Source organism: Arvicanthis niloticus, chromosome 26 (genome assembly GCF_011762505.2).
Source record: "Arvicanthis niloticus isolate mArvNil1 chromosome 26, mArvNil1.pat.X, whole genome shotgun sequence".
Taxonomy (NCBI): Eukaryota; Metazoa; Chordata; class Mammalia; order Rodentia; family Muridae; genus Arvicanthis; species Arvicanthis niloticus.
Window position 1 is genome coordinate 34,018,725 of NC_133434.1, and position 25,364 is coordinate 34,044,088.

General features: G+C 50.7%; 2 protein-coding genes across 3 annotated transcripts in view; one reads left to right on the forward strand and one right to left on the reverse strand.

Annotated features, from left to right (window-relative positions):
* Positions 1-7,445, reverse strand: part of Cspg4 (chondroitin sulfate proteoglycan 4) — a 34,862-nt gene extending 27,417 nt beyond the window's left edge. Inside the window, exon 1 of the mRNA XM_076925672.1 lies at positions 7,223-7,445. Within this exon, the coding sequence (XP_076781787.1) occupies positions 7,223-7,310 (88 nt within the window). The 5' untranslated portion in view covers positions 7,311-7,445. The remainder of the gene's footprint in view (positions 1-7,222) is intronic.
* Positions 1,482-23,481, forward strand: Cimap1c (ciliary microtubule associated protein 1C). Of its 2 annotated transcripts, XM_076925673.1 has the most exons (7): positions 1,482-1,686; positions 4,764-4,906; positions 7,833-7,966; positions 20,207-20,335; positions 21,158-21,268; positions 21,913-22,026; positions 22,851-23,481. In XM_076925673.1, exons 3-7 carry the CDS (start codon positions 7,882-7,884, stop codon positions 23,330-23,332), a joined length of 921 nt encoding a protein of 306 aa, XP_076781788.1. In that variant the 5' UTR covers positions 1,482-1,686; positions 4,764-4,906; positions 7,833-7,881; the 3' UTR covers positions 23,333-23,481. The 2 variants fall into 2 exon arrangements, with proteins under 2 accessions (XP_076781788.1, XP_076781789.1); XM_076925674.1 differs by lacking the exon at positions 1,482-1,686 and having other exon boundaries at positions 4,714-4,906.
* The last annotated feature ends 1,883 nt before the right edge of the window (positions 23,482-25,364 follow it).

Sequence of the window (25,364 nt, forward strand, 5' to 3'; positions counted from 1 at the left end):
TGCCTTGTGCGGGGCTGTCTGCTATGGGGAAGTAGGTTCTGGGCACCCAGGAAGGGACCTACTGCTCTGTCAGTGAGGTCCCAATAAGGTGAGACCTCAGCCCTCAAGTGGTTCAGATGCAGAACCCTGCCTCCACTTTGTAAAGGGTCCTGGGCTAGGGGTGAGGTGGGTGGCTGACAGCTCTCCCAGAGTCCTTGCCTTGCAACCTTTCTTGAAGAGGATCCCCCCCACACACACACACTGCTGAGCCACCCACCCCGGAAAGACAGGAGAAAGAGAATAACTCAAACCTCGGGCACAGATGCCTGGCAGAGCTCTTATTCCAGGCCACGATCTGGTTCGTTGTCTTCAACACATACGAGAAGTAGGAGTTATTCTTTCCTGTTTTATAAAGGGCTAACTGGAGGCTCAGAGTGGACCAAGCCAAGGACCTCGCACAAGGGCTGGGATCTAGTCCCAGTAAATGCTCTAACACCATGTTTGTAACTGCTGTGCCTAGCCTCCTAACTCCCCATAGAAGGTCTCTGAGGAACCCAGGCTGAGTGCAGGAAAGGTGGGGGCTGAGTTCAAATCAGAATTGGAAAGATGTTCAGCCATAGCCCAGAGACTCCCCAAAATGGTGATTTGTTCTCCCTCTGCCAGGAAGTGGGGGGGGGGGAGGGGGAACAAGCCTGCCTTGCCCCAGCTGCAGCAAAGCTTCTTGGGCCCAGTGCCTGTGCACGAGAGAAGGGGGCAGGGAGGAGTTAGTGTCGTGGGAATCAGCATCCTGGGCCCATTGATATTTATAGCTGCCCCTCCTGAAATGTGGGCGGGAAAGGGTTTGCTCTTAGGTGGGAACGGAAGTTGGGCTCCTCTCCCCAGTCTCCTCTGCTCCCCAGAGAGCAGATTGGCCGAGACTTAGCCAGAGGGCCTTTCCTGGCCAGGGTATAGTGTCTTGAATTGGGGGCTTCCCCTAAGGCTGCTGGCTTGCAGGCTGGACATAGTCTTGTTCAGAAACCAATGAACAATGACTGGGCTGTGCGTGTATGTGTACATGTGGGCACACACATATTCATGCATACACACCTGCTGAGTGTCTAACCTATACTCCGGAGACAGAGGGGAGGTGAAAGTTTTATACAGAGCCCCAAGAGAAAGGCTGAGCACAGCGGACATTAGCTAAAGGCCAGACATTAGGACATGACTCATTTCGACCATGGGGGAGAGAAGGGCACAGCAGAGGCAGTAATGGTGTGGTGGTGAGTGCGGCCATGAGACAGTGAGGCTTCTGCTCACTTGGGTGTTCAGGAATGTTCTATTTGATGGTAGGAGTAGCCGAGTGGGAGTCTGGGCAGAAGAAACCTCAGAGTCTGGGTGTGTGGAGGTTGTGTTCAGGGGCTGCTCTCTGCCTTCAGGCTCCTTGCTCAAAGGTCTGGAGAAGGACACTTTACAGGAAACCCTGCAGTCAGCCTTGAGTGGGATTCTTTGAAAACCAGGAAGCAATCTCAATCAACCCGTCAATCTCATTCTTTCTCTCTTTCTCTGCTACAAAATCCTCTTTGAAAACTATGTTTAATTTTGTTTTGTTTGACACAGGACCTCACGATTGAGCCAAGAACATCTAAGGGTCTTAGACTCACTATTTAGCCAAGAATGGCTTTGAACTCCAAATCCTCCTGCTTCTACCTCCGAGTCCTGGGATGACAGGTGCGTGCTCTCACGCTCAGTTTATGCAGTGGGCTGGGGCCTGAACTCAGCTTTCTTTCTTTCTTTCTTTTTTTCTTTTTCTTTTCTTTTTTTTTGGTTTTTTGAGACAGAGTACCTCTGTGTAGTCCTGGCTGTTCTGGAACTCACTCTGTAGACCAGGCTGGCCTCAAACTCAGAAATCTGCCTGCCTCTGCCTCCCAAGTGCTGGGATTAAGGGCGTGCACCACCGCCCGGCTGAACTCAGCTTTCATGCATGGTAGACAAGCACTCTAACAACTAAGCTACATCCTCACCCAACAGTGTTTTTAATAATCATAACCACCACCACCACCACCATCATCACCACCACCATCACAGTCATCATCACTATTTTGAGACAGGGTCTAGCTATGTAGCCTAGGCTGGCCATGAACTTTCAATCTTCCTTCTTCCTCTTGAGTACAGGGTTTATAGAATGTACCATCCCCCCTGGCAAAAAGCAGATAAAACTCAACCTATAAACATTTGTGCAGGAAGCTACTGCACGTGCACTGGGTGAGACCAGCATCCCATAGTCTCAGGAATATATATATATATATATATATATATACACACACACACATCTCTGGGTGGGCTGGTGTGTGATCCCCGGGAGCAAAATCCCCTGTCAGCCCCCAGTGGACAAACCCTGTGCTCAGCTATGTGGTGGAGAGCCATGAGAAAGGAGGTGAGACACCAGGGGCTGCTGGTCCTATGGGTGAGGTCACCAATGCCCATGCCAGGAAGAAGAAAGGGTAAGGGAGACCTAGCCCCCAATCCTCTAAGGAAGCTCTATGTGACTCCAGGCTAGCAATGTCTTCAGCCCTGCTGTGCTGGGATTGGGGCTGGTCTGGAGTCAGGGTTTCTGCTGTGAGGTCTGTGGAGGCAGAGGGGGGAGGGGACAGACCGAAACACTTAAGTAAGCATGAGCCATGGCTGGCAGCCTGGCTGGCTAATGCACACCAGAGTTGGCAGAGCTGGCTCCTCCACAGGCTTCGAGCCGGCGGACGTGGGTAGGCACTGAGTGTTAAGAACTGGTCAACAAGACAGGCACTGCTCCTGGCCAGGCCCGCCCACACTCCCTCCAGAACATGGAGGATTCACACCGACGAGCCACCTTGACAACAGCCGCAGGCGACAACCGTATCAGAGACAAATGTGTGGGAAAAAAAACAAAAAACAAAAAACAAAAAACAAAAACTCTAGCTGGAAGTAGGTGGAGGTTTTAAAAATGAAAGATTTGCTTCCGCTCTGAGGTAGAACGACTTGGAGTAATGGAGACAGTTGCTGGAGGGACAGCGACAGAGACCTGGACTTCTCTAGAGATATATCTCTCTTCGTGGGTGTGAGGTCACTTGTGTGTGCCCCCACTCCCATGGCCTGGTCTGGGATGACCACTCTCTTGGGATGAGTAAGAATGCCTGGAGTGATTGGTGGGGGTGTGGAGGGTTGGGGGTGATGTGGGCTGGGGTCCTTATTTTTCTCTGAACTCAGTTTCCTTTTCTGTAAAATGGGACTGTTTCCTCCCTTGTACCCCAGCACCCACCATGGCGCTAGCTCTGGAGGCAAATTCTTAGACTGGGTCATGAACTGGCTTGACCCTCTTCCTGCTAGGAGGTTTGAATTCTCCTGGAGGCCAGAGAGTTATGGAACCCTGCCCTAGAAAAGATCTAACTAAGCACTTAATATTGATGTTAATCCAGTTAATTCCAAGATTCCTTGCAGATTCAGCCATGAAGGTAATACTTTGCACCCAGATCCACTCCATCTTCACTTAGAACAAGAAAGATTTTTATCTCTAGAAAGCTTTGCAGAATTGACATAGGCTGGGGCAGAGGGCGTGCTGGAGAGGCGCTGGACCTGGCCGGCAGTTGTAGGGGAGCCACAACTCCCCTAAAATGGCAGAACAGTTAAACTCCAGCCCACAGGCCCCTAGTCCATCTGTTTCTGGTCCTGACCAGGAAGTACAGCTCTGGCCAGCACCCCCATGGACCCCAAGGCACCACCCAAGCCCAAATTTGTCAGGTAAGGGGCTGGAGATGAGGCAGCAGCTACTTCTGCCCTTACTGTCTCTGTCAGGGTCTGTGAGAACAGCTGTATACCACCATGGCCTGAGCCTGTGAGTCCTCATGTGTGAGCCCCATCTGTGTGTACCAGCGAACAAGCAAGCATGAACATCAGGGATATCCAAGTTCCCCCTCCCCTACCCCATCCTGGGCAGCACGCCCAGTTCTCAGACAGCCTATACACTTCCTGCGTGAGTGCCACACATGCCCAATCCCTTCCCTGTGGCCCTCTCCCCTCCTAGTTCCAGCAAACAGCAGCCTAGCCCACCTGGCATGGCTCACCCTCCCCCCACAGCCCCTGCCCAGGCAGGCACTGCTAAAAGGCCCTTCTTGTCCTGCCTGGGCATGTGGACATTGGGCGGGGGGGGAGCTCAGTTATCTTTGGTTCTGGGGAAGCTTTTCTAGAGTCTGGGTGGGCTGGGCTAAGGCCCCAGCCTCTGCCCTGCCTCAGAGTTCCGGGGCAGCGCACACAGTGCATGCACAAGGTTCATCTGTCTCCACACCACTGATGCCCCTGGAAGACACTGTCAGCCAACAGGATCTATTCTGATTCTCTTTCTTGTATGTCAGGCCCTGAAGCCTGACTGCCTTAAACACCCCATTGCTTCTGATCCTCGTTCAGATAACCCTGAGAACTCCTCCGGGAGGCATGTATGCAGGTCCCACCTCAGTCTCTCATATCCCACTTTTTAGCCTGTGAGGCCAGGCCAGAGGAGAGGCATGGCAGTCACCATCCCCAGTGCCACACTCTGACACACCCCAGGATCTGGGGTTATAGTTAAGCCTTCTTGTACAGGGATGCCACCTTCTTTCTCCTAAGCCTGTCCCTCTGGCCACACTCTCCCAGCTCTGGTCCTTTGCAGGGGTCTCCCAGAGCTCAGGAGTTGACCCCCTTTCTTCCCTGGGAATTTTCTTTTCTTGAGCAGCTGGGTTTCTCCAAAGGCCTAAGACTTTTGCTTCCTCCCTGGGGGGTCATTTCTCCCGTTTGTACAGTTGAGATGTTGGTCCAGGTGGTTGCCAAGAAAACTTGCCTCCCAGACCCCATGACCTGGACACTCTGGAATGCGGAGAGGTGCAGGGGAACCAACCAAGTGTGCCTCAGCTGGGACAAGAGAACCCAAGGGCCTCCAGGAGAGGTGGGTATGATGCTTTCTTCAGGCAGAACTCAGGAGGGATCTGGGCAGTTTGACACCATGGGTCATAAAAGCCAGACAACCCGGGACAGCTGGAGACCCTCCACACAGAAGTCAGCCTGGGGAAGAAATACAGGCCTCTGGATTCCTGGTGCTGGGTTGTAAGTCCAGCCCCCACATAGATCCCCTAGACTGGGTTGGGGGTGGCAGAGTTGTTATGCAGAAGCTCTGTCTGGCATAGGAGATAACATCAGTTAACATCATTCCTTTTCCATGCCCAAGTCCTTCCTGAAGTCCAGGGTTGTTCTCACTGTTGGTGCCCAGGCTGTGGGCTTCATTTTGCCATTTAAGGTTTCTGTGTCCCAGCCCAATGGCTCTTCCTGTCCTGCGCTCAAAATATGCCTTCCAGTCAGGCTGCTGGTCTTTCTATTTCAACACCCTGTTACACCCACCTCCCGTTCTTGTCCAGGCTGAGGACCGAAGATGGGATGCAGACTCCCTTCCCACCCTTCAAGGCTTGACTCAAGGACGACGGCTGGCCCTCTGGCCCACCCATCTTGTTTCCGATTCCCCGCACATTTTCACCTGGACCTTTCCATACACAGTTAGAAACCACTCTTTGAATTTTACCTTTCTTTTCTTTTCTTTTTTTGGTTTTTTTGAGACAGGGTTTCTCTGTGTAGCCCTGGCTGTCCTGGACTCACTCTGTAGACCAGGCTGGCCTCGAACTCAGAAATCCGCCTGCCTCTGCCTCCTAAGTGCTGGGATTAAAGGCGTGCGCCACCACTGCCCGGCTTACCTTACTTTTCTATCTCCCAAATGAACACATATTCTCTCCTCTCCCTGCCTTCTTCCCCTCTCTTCTTCTTTCTTCCCCTGCCCTTTTCTTTTTCTGCTTGTTTTGGAGGCAGGGTGTCACTCTAGCTGAAGTTGATCTGAGACTCATTCTGCAGCCCAGGCTGGCCTCGAACCCACAGTCCAGTCAATCCCCTTCCTCCCACCTCCTCAACACTGACATTACAGGCATGCATTGCCACACCCTGACTCAGCCTGCCCATCTTTGTGTAGCTCTAGCATCCAGTCTCAAGTTGCCAGAGCTAAGATGGTGTCTTAAGAATTGGTCTCTGTTGAAGTTCAAGCAGGTAGGGGCTGCAGGGAAATATCTCTTGGCTATGAATGCCCAGCTACCTCAGTGTCCCCTTCTCACATCCCTCATGTCTGTTCATCTCTGGGGCTGTGAGATTTTAGGAAAGGCAGTCAGTGCAGCGGAGATGAGAAGCCCGGATCTGCCCGGAGTATCCTCAGTGTAGGGGTCCCTCCCTGACTCACTTCCCTTCAGGGTGCCTCGTGATATCCTTCTTTAGAGCTGGTCTCCTCCATCTGACCGGGAGAAGGGTGTGGTCTGGGCCCCTGGAAGGGAGACTCAAGTTCCTTCTCTGCTCCTAGTTGCTCTTGGAAATGGTCCTGAAAGATGTAGGCTGACTGCCTGATTCATACATTGGTAGTAATGACTGATGGGGCCCCGAGGCCACAGCTCTTATGGCCTAACCAGACCTGAGTCTCCAGGAAAGGAAGGATGCCGGAGTGCTAGCATTCCTGGGATTGTGACAACTGTAGAGGTGATGCCCACTGGCACCTCTCAGAAGGTGCTCTTCACTCAGTCTCTGCTGGTCGGACACCAGAGCTAGAGACAGGGGGTGTGGCCTGGGTTGCCCCATGGCTATCAGAGAGAGAGAGAGATCTGAGAGTAGGCAACCTTGCCTCTGGAACCTGGAGAGTCGGTGGTCTTGTCTATCACTAGCCAGGTCCTCTCGGTGAGGAGAGCGGGGGATGAGGGAAAAAAAGGTATAAGGAGGAACAGAGGTAGGGGCAGAAGCCAGCTAGCCAGCCTTGAGAGGGTGGGGCACAATGCCTCCTCTCCACTTCTCACTTCACAGCACCCCCACTTCTGGCCAGGATGCACACGCAATGCTGCCTCTGGGTACCCTTTGCTACCCGCTGTGGTCATTCAAACCTGTCTGGCAAAGAGAATGGATAGCACCGAGGTGGCCTACATGTCCCGGACAATCTGGGTGGGCAGAGCCACACCCTTGGCAATCTGACTCCAGGGGGCCCTTTTCGGAGTCTGACTTTCTAGGGTCAGGAAAGCCAGACAACCTTGGATACCCGGAGTTCCCTTAAACAGAGATCAGAGCTTTCCTTCCAGACCCTCAGGCTGGGGAAGTAAACCCCTGAACTCTTGATCAGGAATCACGAATGCAGCCCCCATATAGATTTTTTTTTTTTTAGGCTAGGTCAGGCTTTCAGCCCCTCACTCACCAGGAGCTGTAGATCTGACCAACAAGGCCAAGGTAAAAGCCAAAGCCAGGGCTGGAGCTGACAGCGGGTGTCCCGGGCCGGGAAGCATCGCGGCGGGGCCTGGGCGCCGGGACTTGTAAGGCGAGGGAACAGAGCGTGCTGAGTCTGGACAGCAGCGAGTCGCAAGTCAAGTCGCAAGTCGAGGGAGCAGGGCTCCTCGCGCGGGCTAGGGCGCAAGGGCTGTCCGGTACTTAACTCTAGGGGCGGGGCAGGCGCCGACCCGCGCTTGGATTTCGGGCGGGGGCTCCGTCTGCTCCCACCTCCAACCTTCTTAAAGGGGCCGTGCTGGGCTCTTGCTCCTGGTTAGGGTTGAAGGACCTTTCCTGCCAAGGCATACCCATGTCCCATTTTAAGGATTTGGGACAATGTTTCTAAGTCTTTAGAGCCCCAGAACACTGTGGACAGGATCTCTTGAGAATGGGAAATAAAAGTGAGAACTACCAGTCCTCTTCTGCCCTTGCGGGGATGTAGGAGTTTAGGTGCCTTCAAGGTCACAGGTCCCTGAGGCCCCTACTGGAGCTCTGGGTTTGCCCTTCTCTTTCCACTGACTGTACATTCTCTGCCTGTAAAGACAAGAGGTCTGGATCTTGTGGTGCAGAACCTCAGCCCTGTGGTAACATATGCTGCAAAACAACCCTGCAAGGTGGGGCCTGAGCACCCTTCATTTTGTGGAAGAGGAGCCCAGCTCAGAATCCAAGGTCAAAGGTAGGCGCCTGGCCATCCTGCCAGGATCCCAAGCCTCCTGACCCCAAAATCTTGGTGTTTGCACTTGCCCCACCACCTCCTGGAAATCTGGCCCTGGATTTAGCTCCTACCTAACAGCTTTAGGCTGGGGCCTTCTCCTCCTGGCTCCTTCCCAGGCAAGAGCCTGCCTAGTCCCAACCAGGAGCTGGAAAAAGCAGAGTGAGTTATTGTAGCCTTTCCCAGTGCCTGTGTTTGGCCAGCCCCAGCTGCAATGGGACCTGGCCTGGGTTTTTCCAGGGATGAATAGTGGAACATCCGTTCCCCTTTTCTGTCATATATATCCCCCCCCCCACTGGGCTCCCCACTAGGCTCCCCGCTGTGCCCACACTCCACTGTGCACCCTCCTTCCAATCCTCAGCTGTGAGCAGCAACTGTCATACCACAAGTACAACGTTTCATGACTTTTGATAGAACTGAGAGACCCATTTGGATAGAGAAACGGAGGCTGAGAGAGATTAAGGGGACCGAGCAAGTTGATCCAGGCGAGGGGGCAAGCCAAGTCACCCAGCCCAGGCTCTGTGCTCTTGCCACCATGCCTGGTCCGATGGTGTTCTTGATCCTAATTCTCTTACTTGACTGTCCGGTCTTTAGTCCCTTCTCCTGTGTTCCAGTCCCTCACTTACAAGTTTGAATTTATAAGCATTAAGCGTTTTAATATGTCTCAAATGCCCTACCCCAGGGCCTGGCACACAGTAGGCGCTCAACACGTATCGTCTTTTCTTCTTCCTCTCTCATCCTGTACATCCCAGCACTTCACAGTTTGTATACAGCTACCTCACATCCTCCCCATGAACCTTCGACTTTCCCCTCCATAGGCAGTTGCATACAGTAGGTGTTTAGTCAGTACCTGTTAAGGTTGACCAAGAAGCTGACTGTTGCTATTCTATGGGGGACTTAGACTTAGGAACTATCCAGGCACCCTAGGTAACCGGACACAATGAGCCCGTGCCTTCTTTCTTGTTTTCCTTCTTCCGAGTCAGCACAACACTTGATCCTCGTTAAGGGCCAATTACTGTCCAAATATGGATCCAGGGTTTGGGAGGGGAGGCTTCTTGGTAGGTTGAGGGAATAAGAGTTCTCTCTTTAAGAATGAGAGGGAGGGGAAGTGTTTGCCTTTTTATGAACTGGGAACTAGAGTACAGATGGGCACCATCCTGTATCACCGGTCTTCTCCATCTTGCTCTGTCCCTACTCACAGATTTGTCTGCCCACCTCCACCACCAGGAATTAGTTTTCTGTCTGGGGAAGCTTCCAGACTAGTAGCTGCAGCCCAGCCCACAGCTGAGATTTAAGACAGGCAGGATGAGCTCAGAGCCTCCCCAGCCTTGTTGCTAGTGGGGTTGAGAAACAGACATAGAAAAAGAATACAACCAGCGTGGTGTTCATGACCCAGCTTGTGCATCTCTGCCGGGGTTTCCCAGTTTTGTAAAACATTTACCAGGGGGAACGCCTAGGTTGGCAGAACACTTGCCTAGCATGCAAAAGGCCCTGGATTCACTCTCTAGCACTGAGGGATGGGGTAGGATGAGGATGTAGCTCAGTAGGTAGAATTCCTCCAGCATCAAAAAGCCCTGGGTCTGCTCTGCAGCATTGCATAAAACCTGGACATAGCACGAAGAGATAGCTCAGCAATGAAAAATTCTTACTGTGCTTGCAGAAGACCTGAGTTTGGTTCCCAGCACTCACAATTACCTATAGCTCCAGTTCCAGGGGCTCTGATATCCTCTTCTAGATTCTATAGGTACCCGTATACATGTCACATAAACACACACAAAATTAAATTCAGTTAAAACGAATCATTTATTTAAAAAAAGATGGATTTATTTATATATATGAGTACACTGTCTTCATGCACACTAGGAGAGGGCATCAGATCCCATTACAGATGGTTGTGAGCCACCATGTGGAAACTGAACCCAGGACCTCTGGAAGGGCAGCCAGTGCTTTTAACTGCCCAGCCATCTCTCCAGGCCCCCTAAAATCAATCTTAAAAAACAAATAAGGGGGCTGGAGAGATGGCTCAGGGGTTAAGAGTGCTAACTGCTCTTCCAGAGGTCCTGAGTTCAAATCCCAGCAACCACATGGTGGCTCCCAACCACCTATAATGAGATCTGATGCCCCTTCTGGTGTGTCTGAAGACAGCTACAGTGTAGTCATATATAATAAATAATTGTTTTAAAAAAAAACAAACAAGGACAAAAATGTGGACATAGCTCTACAAGCTTTTAATCCTAACACTCAAGAGGCAAGAGAACAGAAATTCAAGGTCATTTTCAACTATAAAGTTACTTCCAGACTAGCTTGAGGTGGGGGAAGACGAGAGAGAGAGAGAGAGAGAGAGAGAGAGAGAGAGAGAGAGAGAGAGAGATATTAAAAATAAGAATCGTAAAAAAAAATAAGAATCGTTCACCTGGGAAATAAACATGTTTCCAGATGAAAGAGAAAACTAAGGTTCTCCACCCTGCAGACCCGACTACTGGGGCTCTGGCTACTCATGCTACCTCTGTTGGTCTGCATCGTGAGACTTGAACCCTGAGCGGAAGCTCAGTGGAGACATGAGGATTGAAGCCCCATGTAGCTTTAGAATTACTGGTCGTCTCCCACTGGCTCAGAGCGTGCTGTTGGGTGGGGTAGTGCCAGCTCCCCAGTTGTCCTCACCCCGGCCTCTTGGGCATGCGAGCTGATCCAAACCTCCCTGGCATCCTCAGGGCTGACTCTTGCCTCCATTCTGCCTGCTAATCTTTGCCATGGTTTTCCTTGACTTGGGTTGACTAGACACACATACACAGTGACTACTCCGCTGACCTATCACCTTCCCTCAGGAAGCCCTGGCTGCCCGCTTTCCTTGACAGGCACTTTTCTGTCTGAAGACTCTATGGCGCCTTCTCCCTAGCTAGAGCAGGGAGGTCTAACTCAGTGCTTTCCCACCCTCTAGACTGACACCGCTCCACAGGACAGGACACCCGTCGAGACAAGGAAAGAAGATTTACTCTGAACATTCCCACCTATAAATCAGAGGATTCTAAATTCTCTGAAGCTTCAGTGACTTAGAGTATATGAGGTCTCAGTTTCCCCAAATACTCTAGGGGAACGAGACGACAGATAGTCTAACAATTTCTACTTCCCCAACAGTGTGCAGCTCTGCAGGCTGGCTAGGCTCTTCTGGACACTTGGACTGGCTCCCCCATCCTCAGTGCATCTGGGACTAAGCATGCCCGCTTTGACAGTGGCAGCCACACCCTGCCCTCAGCCTGGGTGTTTTGCACTCTGACCGACTGGCTCCACCCAAGGAGCCTGTGGCCAAAGCCAGCCTGCTGGTAAACGGCACGGGCTTCTGCCCTCAAAGGGGTGGTGTCTGAGAAGCCTTATTCTTCATCTGCTTGGAACCTGCCCTTAGGGAATTGGCCCTTTGCCACAAAGGACGCAGAACGCAGACTACCCTACCCCGGTGCAAGGGGACATATGCTTTAGGCATTGGTTCCTCAGTTCTACAGTCTCTGAATCAGAAACTCCTCTGCAGCAGCCTCCGGCTAAGCTTCTGCTAGGAGTGGTCTCGCTCAGGCTTTTTTGGCCCGGGAGCTGGTGGGGCTCCTCCAAGTGTAGGCAGCCAGGCTCAGGCGGGCAGGAGCCGCTAGTCCCAACAATTACACAATTCAGAAGCTGAAAAGTTGTCTTTGCTGGATTGGGAGCAAGGCTGTGTGAATCAGCGGCCTGTGGGGAGGTTTGCCTATCTAGCTTGGGTGGGCTCTAGGCCATGTCTACGCTCTACTGGGGCAACGGCATGGTGGCAGGGGTGGGTTACCCTCTCCGGGCTTCTCAGGTTCCCCAGAATAGGCTCTCCCCTGCCACACCATGTCCACAAAGGCTTGTGGCTTCAGTGGCTCTGACCAGCTGGCCACAGCTGACTCCCTTTGGGATGTGCTATTTCTAAATATTAGTTCATGCTGTTAACCCTTGCCATGCTGTCCTAATGGACACCGGATGCCTGCAGAGGCAGGCTTTGGAAGGGGTCTGAATGGGCCCCAGCTAGGTAGAAAATCTGTGAGTATAGTCACTCAGGGTCTGGCATGAGTTGGGCACCTTTGAGGGGCTCTTTTGGGTTCCTGGAAGGATGAGAACTACCTGCTTGGACCCGGGGCCAAGGCTTGCACTGGGCTTTAGATGTGGATCTGAGCTGGCGATCTGGGAAATGGAAGGAATGTGGGGTGAGGAGCCAGGAGTTGGGTCTTGCCAAGCCTCCTCTGTGTGCCTCAGATGAGTCATGTCACCTATCTGTGCTTTTCCCTCATCTGTCCAGAGCCACCATGGTACGGGATCATGACTGACACCAGAGATACTGAGGCTTTGTAAACTGAAGGGCAGAGCCTGGAGGTTCTGCCAGGATCTTACTTTTTGTACTTTAGGAGAGGGACTCGGAGCAAGCTGGCAGGGCTATTATCAGCCTGTCTTGAGGATGTGGTCTATTCAGGCCTGCACAGATTTGGCTGCAGCCGTCTCCCATCTATTGACCACTTGCTCTTGCAGAGTGAGACACTTCACAATGGAGCTGAGGAGAAGATTGATTACAAGTGTGAGGATCTGACTTTGTATCCCCAGTACCCGTGTAAGAAGCCAAGCATGGCCTTACCTGTGATCCCAGTTCTGATAACTAGAGATAGGTAGATTTTTGAGAGTTTGGTGGTTAGCCAGTTTGTCTTGAAACTATGAGCTCTAGATTCAGCGAGAGACCCTGTCTCAAAAAATATATAAGGTGGAGTGGGGTTGGAGAGATGGCTCAGTGGGTGAGAATGTGCATTACTCTCCCAGAGGGCCTGAGTTCAATCCCCAGCACCCACAGCAGGCAGCTTTATAACTGCCTGGACCTTCAGCTCCAGGACTCCTGGGTTACTCCAGCATACATGGCGTGAGAGCCGCAAAGACAAATATCTACACAGGATTAAAAATAAGATAAATCTTTAAAAAGATAGAGGAAGACATCTTACATTAACCTCTGCCCTCCATGGGCACAAGCAAACACACCCACACATACATGCATACAATATGCACACACACAATCTCACAGTAGCCACTGTCTAAGGTGCCCACAGCTGTCCCTGCCTTGGACAAATACAGCTGGCCTGTGTAGCTAAGAAGGCAGGGCAGGAAGGATACTGCCACCTCCAGGCCAGGGCATAGTGGCACTGTGGTTTTGCTCCCTCTGCTCCTTTGCTATAAGTGGCCATCCCATGAATAAGGACAGGCAGCCTGTGGAAAGCCGGTGTGGGGCGGAGCTGAGGCCTCTCCCTAATAGCCAGCACCAACTCACTTCTTAGGAGAATGAGCCATCTTTGGGTGTGTCTGCCAGCTCCAAACATTCTTTCTGATGACTGCAGGCCCTACTGCCGTTCTGACTGCCACCTCCCAGGAGCGCTAGAACCTGAACCTGCAGCCAGCTCTCTCCCAAACTCCTCATCCCCAGGCACTGTGTGAGACAGGAGATTGCTGAAGTAATTGGTGTCACTAGATAATGGGTGTAATACTGTGCAGCTGCCTGCCAAGGATAGACCAGAGAGTGAGATAGACCTGTGTTTGCAGGAAAGGATGCTCTGCTTCTGCTGACCGAGCAGCATTCCTCTGCTCAACCAGCGGGCCAATTAATTAACTTACTTGAACAGCCTTCCTCCATTCTGTCTGCTGAGAGTTAAACTCAGGTCTCACCCAAGCTAGACATGTGTCCTACCACTCCTGAACTGCACTCCCAGCCTCCCAAAATATTTTTTTCTCTTGGCATATGTTTATATGTTGTTTACTCCCGTATTCATGTGAGTGCATACGTGAGAACGTGTGTGTGTGCTTCTGTGCACATGCACAATGAGGTCAGAGCTCAACATCAGGTATCTTCCTTAATTGCTGTCTACTTTTTTTGTTTGTTTGTTAGTTTTGTTTTTTTGAGACAGGGCTTCTCTGACAGCTTTGGCTGTCCTGGAACTCACTCTGTAGACCAGGTTGGCCTTGAACTCACAGATATCCACCTGCCTCTGCCTTCCAAATGCTGGGATTAAAGGCATGTGCTACCACTGCCCAAATGTCCATCTTATTTTTAATGTGCGCGTGCACGCGCGCACACACACATATGTGTGCATGAATACATGTTACAGCACACAAGTGGAGGTCAGAGGACCACTTTCGGGAATAACTGTTTCTCTGCAACCATTTGCTTGGGTCTTGGGTCCCACCCAGGGTTCACATCAGTGGCAAGTGTCTTTACCCATTGAGCTGTCTAGGCAGACCTTCAGCCTCGGTTTGTTTGTTTGTTTGTTTTGTTTTTTTTTCTCTCTCATTATTTCTGTATCTGTGTGAATGTCTGCCACATGTGTGAAGGTGTTGACAGAGGTCAGTTGAGGCTGTCAGATCTGCTGCAGCTGGAGTTACAGGCAGCCGTGAGCCAATGGACATGGGTGTTACCAACAGAACTCAGGTCTTTGGAAGAGTTTAACTCCTGAGGCAGTTCTCCAGTCACTCCACCCTAGCTTTTTAACACAGGGTCTGTCACTGAACCTGATTTGGATAGAATGACCTGCCTAAGAGTTCCAAGGATCTGCCTTTCTCTGTCCTCGGCCCCTGCTTCTCAGCCCTGAAGTTACACAGGTTCTCGACTGTGCCTGGCTTTTACCAGGTACTGGGGATCTGAACTCAGGTAATCATGACTTCATGGCAGGTAGTTTATCAACAGGTTTATCCCCCACCTCCTGAGAAATATTTCTTAAATGTAGACCAAGTGCCAGGCACTATGCCAGAGTGGGGCACTGGGGACACTGGGGTGACTGACTAAATTATAGGAGTCAGAATTTTGGGATTTATAAGCTCCCCAAAGTGATCTGGTAATTGGTTGGGTAGAAAGGACAGAAAGGTGTGCTGGACAAGCCCAAGGCTCAGGCACTAAAATAGATGGGTGTGTGTGTGTGTGGGAGAAATGACACACTGAGATGGATTGGGGGTGGGGACATCTCACAAGAAGTTCATTGGAGGCTAGGAATGTAGTTCAATTGGTAGAAGGCTTGTTTAGCATGTATGATGTCCTAGATTTGACCTAGATGAGCCGAATAAAACCAGACGTAGTGTTGCTCATACTTTTAATTTGAGCAGTTGGGAGGTAGAGACAAGAGGGTCAGAAGTTCAAGGTCATCCTCAACAATAAAGTGAGCTGGGCATGTTGATTTTGCAGAGCATGTGAGGTCCAAGTGACATGGTGTAGGCATGAGCATGACATGGTGTAGGCATGAGCATGACAGGGTGTAGGCATGAGCCTAGTGCTGCTGGGAATGTAGGAAGAATGGAGACATGTTGAGGAATGAAATTAAAGCTACAAGAGGAGAGGGACTGCCTTGTGCTGGTGTTCTCTCTCTCTCTCTCTCTCTCTCTCTCTCTCTCTCTCTCTCTCTCTCTCTCTGTGTGTGTGTGTGTGTGTGTGTGTGTGTGTTTACTGCTCTATGTGTCTAGCTGGCTGCCAGCTTCTTGGGATTCTCCTGCCTCATCCTCTCATCGTGTTGTGGGAATTAAAGGTTGTAAATACATGCTACTGAGACTGGCTTTATGTGGGTTCTGAAGATTCCAACTTGGATCCAAAGTTCTAAAGTTCTTTACTTGCTGAGCAATCTCCCCAGCTTGACATTTTTTCTTTTGATTTTTTTTTTAACTGCACACGGTTTTAGACTTACATAGAAGTGGCAAGATTATTGCAAATAGTTCTCACATAGCCCTCATCTAGATTTCCTAAGTGTTAATATTTTACCACACCTCTGTTTGTTTTGAGACAGGGTCTCTATGTAGCCCTGATTATTCTGGTCTACTCTATACATTAGTTTACTCCAGTCTGGTTTCAAACTCAGAATTCTGCCTGCCTCTGCCTCCTAAGTGTTGGGGGTAAAGGCAGATGCTTTTTATTTTTATCTATATATGTATGCATCTATGTATCTATGTATCTATGTATCCATGTATCTATCTATCTATCTATCTATCTATCAATCAATCATCTATCTATCTATCTATCTATCTATCTATCTATCTATCTATCTATCTATGTTTCCTGAACCATTTCAGGAATAATTTTCCATTAAACAAGTCACTGTTTTCTAAGAACAAAGACCTTTCCTTTTAGGAATGCAATGATTACCTAAGAAATAAACATGGCTACATTTTGAAATAAGTAGATTTATTTCTGCTTTGGCCAATTTTTGTAACAACATCAAAAGCGATCCCTGCCAGGGTTGGAGTGATGGCTCAGTGGTTAAGAGCAACCGGCTGCTTTTCCAGAGGTCTCCAGTTCAGTTCCCAGAACATACCTATAAATCCAGCTCCAGAGGATCTGACACCCTCTCACATGCAAGTAAAACACCAACGTATATGAAATAAAAATAAATAATTAAAAAAAAAGCAAGCCCTTCCTTCCCTCCATGTTGCATTGAACTCTCTGAGTTTTTTGAGTTTTTACAAACCTGGCACAGTTTTTCAGAATTTCTTTGTTTTCTGTGACATTGGCAGTTTTTTGGTTTTGTTTTTTGACTCCAGGCCAGTTACCTTGTGGATGGGTCTTGACCTTAGTTTGTCTGCTAATCTTGTGGTCAGATTTTTATCTTTGGGAAACACAACAGAGTGGTGTCATGGTTTCCTGGTGTATCCTTCTGGATATACCCACACAACACACAATAATAAGATAACAGCTTCTGTGTGCAATGTAAATGTATGTACTGCATACCTGTGTAGAAGCCAGAGGTCAGTCCCCATTGGGTAGCTTTCAATATTGCTCCTCACCTTCTCTTTTGAGGCAAAGTCTCTTGTTGTATCTGAAACTCACTAATTAGGTAAGCTGAAGGGCCAGGCATGCATCCTCAGTGCTGAGGTTACAGGCACACACTGCTTCACCCTGCTTTCTGTGAGGATCCTGGAGTCCAAGCTCAGCTCCTCACGCTTGCACAGTAAGCGCTTTACCCGCCGAGCTTTGTCACGTGGGTCACCTGGTTGAGGCCAAGCCTGCCAGACTGCTTCCAAGCAAAGTTTCTGTTTTCCATTTTTGTGATTAGTAAGTTTCTGCCAATATGGAAAGGTTAGGGTGAGAAAGAAGACCCAGAAGCAAGCCTGTAAAGGAACAGCAAAAACCAGGGAAGGAAAACCAGGAGAACATCCTGGAGCTAGGAGAGGGTCTGTGTGAAGCAGTAGTCAGCAGTGTTGGTCCAGTGCTACCAAGAGGCCAACCAGAAGAGGTTGCTAAGAGTCCACTGTGTTCAGCATCTGTGTGCAGGTCTGTGGGCATCTAGTCCAGCTTGGTTTGGGTGGAGCAATGGGCCTAAGGCCAGCTTTCAATGAGTCAAGGAGAGGCAGGCAGACTGGCCACCACAGAGAAAACACCCTTTGAGTAAATGTCTGTGAAATGGTAGAGACAGACAAATAGGTACAGAGAGACATGTGCTGGCTCAAGGGCAGGGTTGTTTTTATTTTTAAAGAGATTATTCATTTTATGAGTATGTGTGTATGTTTGAACATATGTATGTGTATGTATGTGCACCACATGCATGCAGGGGCTAGATGGTGGAAGAGGGTATTGGACCCCCTGGAACTGTAGTTATGGGTGGCTGTGAGCTACCTGACATGGGTTCAGTGAGCCATCTCTTTAGGCCCCAGAGGCAGAGTTTTTAAGAGATGGAAGGGACCTTGGATATCAGAGGTGATAAGAGGTGCTAGATGACACGGGAATCGGAAGAGCTGCCGTAACTTCCAGTGGGAAGTGGGCAGGCCTGGCTGACAGGCTGCAGCTACAGCACTTCACAGTCTCTGTTTCGGGTGTGCAAGTGGGTAGGACCTACATGGAGGTCCAGTCTTGTGGAAGGGAGTGAGGCATGCTGGGACGATATCTGGGGACAGGGGAGCAAACTGCCTAGAGGTGAGGCTCACTGAGGTTGCCAAATCTGAGGCTGAGTGCTCTGAAGACAGAAAAGGCCTGAGAGTGAGGAGGAGGAGGAGGAAGAAGAAGAGGAGGAAGAGGAAGAGGAGGAGGAAGAGGAGGAAGAAGAGGAGGAGGAAGAAAGGAGGAGGAGGAAGATGAGGAAGAAGAGGAGGAGGAAGAGGAAGAGGAGAAGGAGGAGAAAGAGGAGGAAGAAGAGGAGGAAGAAGAGGAGGAGGAAGAAAGGAGGAGGAGGAAGAGGAGGAGGAGGAAGAGGAGGGGGAGGCTCATCAGTCTGGTACATAAAAACTGCTGGGGAGCGGGAAACGGAGGGTGCTGTCTAGAGGGAGGTGGCAGTCAGTGTTGTGGGAGGAAATGAAAGCCCAGGACTACTGCTGGGCACACGGCTTGGGAGGGACTTGACAGAAGTCTTGGTGTCTGAGGAGGACTGGGCATTGATTGAGGAGTGGGTCTTAGGCAGGTCTAAGTTACCAGGTCATGGTAGGAGTTAGGAGAAGGGCAGAGGTAGCCATTAACCAGGGCCACTGGGCTGTGAGGAACAGGTGGCCCAGAGAAGCTGAGGGAAGTTACTTCTGGTCACTGGAACCCTGTGACAAGGAGGGGACTTTAACGAGCCATGAAAGGAAAATCTCTCAGCTGGGGCCCGAAGCAGCCAAAGGCCTGACTCCATCAGAGGAGGAGTGCAGCTACAGAAGAGAGCAACTTGGGCCAGCTGAAGGTGTGGGAATCCATGTTCTCAAGAAAGCTGTGTATGAGGACATGCGACAGGAACAGAAAAGACCCCTGGGAAGGAAGCACTTGGAGAACTCCACCAGGCAGGGGAGGGGGCGGCCTGGAGTGCTTACAGGGCCGGGTGGTGAGCAAGTAGCATCTCGATGTCATCCCCAGCAGAGGGGCTGCTGCTGCTGGTGGGGAGCCTGCTCTGTTGTGAGCCTTTCTGTCCCGAGACTCTTGATTTCCCAGCATGCCTGGTGATGGTTGTGCTTGGCAACACCTTGGGTTCAGAGCACCACCACAATGGCAACTCCGTGAACAGTGAGACTGACCTGAAGAGATTCCTGCATTGTGTGTCCTGGTTCCCCCTCCTGTCACTGATGAGGCTGGGGGCTCAGGATAAATCCTTGCTCCCTGCTATGGTCTCAGTGTCACACTGGGGTGGTGACAGACCTCATCTAAAGGCCCCTGTTACTCATGCTTTAGTTCCCGTGATGGAGACCTTTCTTAACCTGGCTCAGATGTAATCCCAGTGGTGGATGTAAGGCTGGGTCCTGGATCCCCCTGAGCTCTTAGGGGTGAAGTCATCTCTGGGATTTTCCTAGACCTGGGGCTCATTCCTCCTCCACATGGAGGTTGCATAGCCTGCGATGCTCAGTATTTCCTAACGTGTTCCCTCAGAGGTGGGCTCTCCACAAAGTCATGGGAACCTGCTGCTGTGGAACCCAGTGTGAGCCCTTTATCTTCCTCTGTTTGCTCCTCACACTGTGTCTGAAATGCCACCATTAGATAAGTATTCCTTTAGCTAGATGTGGGTCTTTAAAGATATCATGCTTTGGCAAAGGGGTCTGGGAAGAGGCTGTGGGACACCTTAGTGGGAAATAGGTTAGCTTAAACAAGTAGACTCTGATAGAAGAGATGACTTTTCCAGAGTCTAGAGGAGACAGGTGGAAGGGATGGGGGTGGGGGTGAGGGATGGGAGATGAGACATGGGGGAGGCGGGTAGAAGGTCCCAGGGGCTGCAGGGGTGGGCAGAAACTGTTTGCTCAGGACCTTCCCAACCTTTCTGTCCCTGTCCCCAATTATAAAATATCTACTGGTAGTGCGTAGCTGGCTCAGGATCCACGTCACTCACTATCCCCTTCTCAGACCAGGAGTACTGGGGGAACGCCCAGGGCATTCAGCCTGGTTGGATATGAGATGACATGGAGCCGAGTTTTCCTGTATCTGGGTTCTCAGCAGAGAGCTGCCATGCCACAGTTCAGGCACCACGGCAACGGGGGAAATAAACACTCCGGGCCTCACAGTACAAGTTCTACTGTGATGTGATGTCATCCTCCACCCCAGCCACTGGCCCCCACCCCCACCCCGTGTGCTGGCTACACTTCTGTGGTGGCTTCAGCTGCTGAGCTCAGGCATCTTCCCACATAGTCCCCCCAGCTGTTTTGGTGTCTCTGAAGTGGGGTGGGTAGTGGATAGAGAGGCCTGGGCAGGGGTACTGGCTCCTGGCTTCTCAGGCACTGCTTGTAACTGCTACTGTTTTCTCTCAGCCTTCACTATGAAACAGTCCAAGGGGCCCAGGAACTATGTGTTCTATGCACAGCACCCAGAGAAGGAGGAAGAGGTGCCCACATGGTTTGAAATCAAGCAGACCCCTGTCGTCATGGCCACAATCAAAGGTGAGAGCAGCCCTATCCTAGGGCCCGCTCTGCTAGACTGCTGCTGAATGCCAGCCTTGCCTGCCAGCCTTGCCTCCAGCAAACACTGCTCAAGACCTTAAAGCAATCTGAACCTCCAAGCTAAGGCCACCCACTGTCTCCCCGAGATGCCGAAAGAAGCTCAGGACATAGGGACATACAGCATGTTTGGGGAGATAGGATTAGGGACTTTTAACTTGTTTTTATTTTTTTATTTTTTTATTTTTTTTTTATTTTCAGGGTGCTAGGGACCGAACCCTGCGACCCATACGTTATAGGTGAAGGCTCGACCACTCAGTTACTTCACCAGCCCTGCCTTTAGTGATTTCTATTTCCTTCAAGTGGAAACCAGGGGAATGAATTCTCACTAAGTTGTCACTGACTGATCATTACTTGGGAGAGTCTTGGAGTGGTGAATGATGCAACGTTTGGGTTCTCTTGAGTCTCACATCGACAGTTACTGTGGCTGGATGGAGTGAATATCTCTTAGGCTCAGTATTGTTATCTGTAAAATGGAAAAGATGAGAGAATCTGTCTTAATAAGGTTGTCTAGAGGCTCAACTGAAATAACCATATCAAGGGGTTAGCACGAGTCTTAATACAGACCAAGTTCCCCATTGACTATGACTGTTACCTTTCTACAGCCAGCTATGGATCCACAGGAAATTGCTTTTTATCTCTGCATACTACCTTGTAGGGAACCAGCGGATGCCCAGCTCTGTGGCAGTATGCCTTTAGTCAGAGCAAAAGTTCTCATGGTGGGCTGGGGGCTGAGGCTAAAAGTTGTCTTGTCTGTCCTCACAGGTCCGGGGCCTGCCAAGTACCTCCGTCCATCCTGTACTGGTTATATAGCTCATGACATCTCCATGTTCCAGGAGCCAGCTTACAGTCTGCACACACGGCACACCAAGAAACGTGAGCAGTCCCCACTGCCTGTCCCTTAAGGGTCAGGTCTACTGTCCAAGATTGCTGCCACAGGCCACTGGGGGCTTTGGCTGGTGAAGATGGAGACAGAAGGATCCCCAACAGCTGAAGGTAGAGCAGGCAGATCTCCCCAGGGAGCTGAGGGGCCTAGACCTGTCACTGGCAGAGGAGAGCTCTCTTTCCCCGGGCCTCTTTAACTCTGGTATCACATATTCTGCTGGGGAAGGTTGCAGTAGTCAACAGTGACCCGATGACCCGTGGCTGACAGCCAAGCCCAGTGAGATGAGAGGTTGGTCAGGGATATATGGCTGTGTGTTTGGGGCCCTGAGGTCTAGAGTGACTACCTCTCCAAACCTCCCCTCCACCCCCCTCCGCCCCTTAATATCTCTTTGGCAGAGGCTTCTTAGCTGGGGCTTAGCCCTTTCCCAATATTCACAATAGCTGCAGTGGTTGTCACTGCCCTTGGCACCAATCCAGATGTCCTGTCAGCAGCCTCCAGCAGTCTTGCACAAAAGGTACCATTTTACAGATAAGGAAATCAAAGTCCACAAACCCCTAAGAGCAAGAGGAGTCTGAAGGGAGTCCTTGCTGGGGTGGCAGCTGTGGCAGGCAAGTCCTTTTTTTGTCCCCTGCAGGGATCATAGACACAAACAGTCCTGGACCTTGCTATTTCTTGGATCCCAAAGCAACTCGTTTTGGAATATCTACCTGTCCCCAGGTCCCCATGGAGGAGCGCATCTCCAACCCACGTAAGATGGGCCAAGAAAGTGGGCCATTGGGAGGATTGGCTATGTGCAGGGGTGTCTATCCTTAGCACCTGGAAAGAGACAAAGGCAAGGGGTATACCTGAGAGTGCTGGCATCTCAACATACATTAAGACACAAATGTCAAAGCATTAGGAAAGCAGAGGTAAGATTGTCTGATCTACACAGCCTGTCCTAGGCCAGTCAGGGTTACATAGTAACTTTGTCTTGTTTTGTTTTGTTTTTCGAGATAGGGTTTCTCTGCGTAGTCCTGGTTGTCCTGGAACTCACTCTGTAGACCAGGCTGGCCTTGAACTCAGAAATCCGTCTGCCTCTGCTGCCCAAGTGCTGGGATTAAAGGCGTGTGCCACCATTGCCCGGCTGTAACTTTGTTTTTAAAAAGAGAAAATGGATACAATGTTGCCATTACCACAAATGTGTCACTGTTTCCACTCATAGAAGCCAGTGATAATATACACTGTGTTGTGATGTCACAGGGCTCTTGTCAAAGTAGTAAAGTTGTCATGCTAATGTGCTCACGTATCTAGTGACCTAAAGAAAATTTCCTGGTGCTGTCGTGGGACACAGGGCAATGTCATCATGTTGACTGCCAAGGAATCATTGCTACAATGACAGTGATGGCTTTTGTCACCATCCTGGGGACTGTCTTGGTGTCCTGTCCCTGCCCACAGCCCCATGTAATCCAAATGGCCAGGGTCTGCTGCTGTACTGTTTGAAGCCCCTACAGCTGGGCAAGAACTCAACTCTCTTTATGAGCCAGCAGCTGGTATTAGGAGCTGCAAGGCTCTCTCTACTTTCTTTACTTTCAGGCATAAATAGCACGCCAGCCTCCTGCCAGTACAACCTTGAGAAGACTCGACCCTCTGGGGAACGTAGGCCTCCCCAATACACTTTTGGCTACCGGTGTCCATATAGAGTGATGGACCCCAACCCAGCTTCTAACAAGTACCAGCTGCCACTCACTCTGGGGCCCAACACCCCTGTCTTCCGAGCTGCCCCTTGCTACAGTCTGGCTTCCACAAACAAGAACTGGTTCCACAAGGAGAATATAGCAGGAGGACCTGGACCTGCTGTGCATACCCGACCTGAACCATCCGTCTACCAGAACCGCAGCCCTGTGTTTAGCATGGCCAAGCGCTTTGGCTATCCTCTGGACCACACACTCCGACCTGGCCCTGGCTCCCACAATGTCCAGCCAGTCACTGTGCACAAGCCCCACATACCTGCCTTCACTATGGGCATCAAACACTCACCCCACTTGTGCCCACTGATTGTGGACATTCATGACTGAGGCCCCTGCTGGTGCACACCCCTTCTGCCTCACAGATTTTATTTTTCTAGATCACACTGAGAAACTTGACCATGGATTCCTGTAGCAGAGCTGGTGCCCTCTGAGTAGCAAGAACACAGAGGCATTGGATAAATATTTCTTATTCATTCATTCGTTTGTTTTGCAAACACTCTCAGCTGCTTCCTCTGGGCCTTGCTATGGGTGAGGGGCTGGGGATCCTTGGTACATTTATCTGGAATACATGGGTTTTCATGCTGGTCACTAGGTGAAGCCACTGTGTGACCTTGGGGGCTCCTGGGCAGGCCCACCTGGGAGTGGCCGCTGACAAGCTGTGTGGCCTTTCCCTGCTCGTCTCTGGGTCTCATAGTCCCTTTCCAACTGTACTGGTGATGGCCCTGTATGAAGTCTAAATTCCCCCCCAGTTCTAGGTCCCTGGTTAGATGCAGACTAACCAGTCCCCAAGGTAGGAGCAGAGGAGCCAGGACATGGTGGAAATGGGAGGGGTCATCTTGGTTTGGGAAAAAACCCAAATGGACACGCAGAGACTGTTGGGGGCAGGTAGAGGTAGAGAGACAGCACACAGGGTGACCAAAGGGTGCAAGCTGAGGTGTTGCTAGAGCTCCAGCTGTACTCTGAGGGCTTTGGCTCGATGGGACAGTGGCTTTGTCTGTTTGTTTTGTAGCCTAAGCTCTCCTTAGCCTTCCAAGTGTGGGATTAGTGCATAGCTCTACACCCAGTGAAGACACTGTATTCCTGCAGACTTTGGGCGCTTAGAGAAAGCCGGCCAGCAAGGGCAGTTCTGGAGGCTGTGGTCGCCCTGTGGGCTCCTGGGAGGGGGTCTGAGTGTCACAGGCTATCTTTAAAGAGTCACTCGCTGTGTTCCTAGTCTCAGTAGCTCAGCCTGGCAGTGTGGCCAGAGGAGGGCAGCACTACCTCAGTCTTCAAGGCCAGGCCTGGCTCCACGGGCTTTTGGATGATTGGTACCTGTAGGCTGGAGCCTTCCAAGCAGACACTTGCCAGTTCTTGACTCTTGAGTCTTCCTTCCCAGATCCCCAATTCACCTCAATCCTGAGAGTGGTTTTCTCCCCCCGCCCCCTTACATATAGGAAGGTGTTGACAGCCCCTGATCTGCAGTTTACTCGGGCTGGAACCTGGAAAGGAAAAAGAAAGAGTGATGACCACAGACCTCCCTGGCTCACTCAGCCAGATGGGGGACATTCAGAACCAGAACCAGTATCTGATGGCTTGTCCCCTCTATATTTTTATTTTACTTTATTTTGAGACAAGGTCTTTCTTTGTAAACCTTGGCTGTTCTGGAACTTACTACGTAGACCAGGCAGGCCTGTGTGTGTTAGGTGTTCGTCTGTGCACACACATGTGTGTACGGGTACACATGCATATGTATGCATGTGGAGACCACAGTCAATACTGGGAGTCTGTTTCAATTCCTCTCCACTTTTAGTTTTCGAGAGTGAAGTAGAAGCTCTTCAGTTTGGCTGTACTGGTTCCCAGGGAATCTCCAGCAGCCGTCCTGTTTCCTGCTCAGTGCTGGGGTGGGTTGCCATTCCTGATAGGTGCTGGGGATTAAATGCAAGACCTCGTGCTTGTATGACAGGCAGTTGACTGTCATCTTTCCAGCTCTAGGATTTTGCTTTCTTTTAAAAGGCAGGGTTTTGCTGTGCAGCCTATGCTGGTCTTGACCTTGTGCCCCCCCCCGCCCCCGCCCCCGCCCCCGCCCCCGCCCCCTGCCTCAGTCTCCTGAATGCTAGAATTTCAGGTGTGTGCCACTACACCTGGGTTAACATTGTGATTTTGGCTGAAATGAACATTAAATTGAATAGACCTAAGTATGGATGGCAAGGAACCAAGATCACTGTTGGAATATTAAAAGAGACACAGTAATGTTTAGGAAAGAGACTTGTAGCAGCCACCTGGGTTCATACCTTGGCTCAGAGCCCTGAAGTCTCTTCCTCCCAGACCCTGAGTCTAAGTTTGTCCCATTATCCCCAAACCTCAGCAAGGCTAGCCTGAG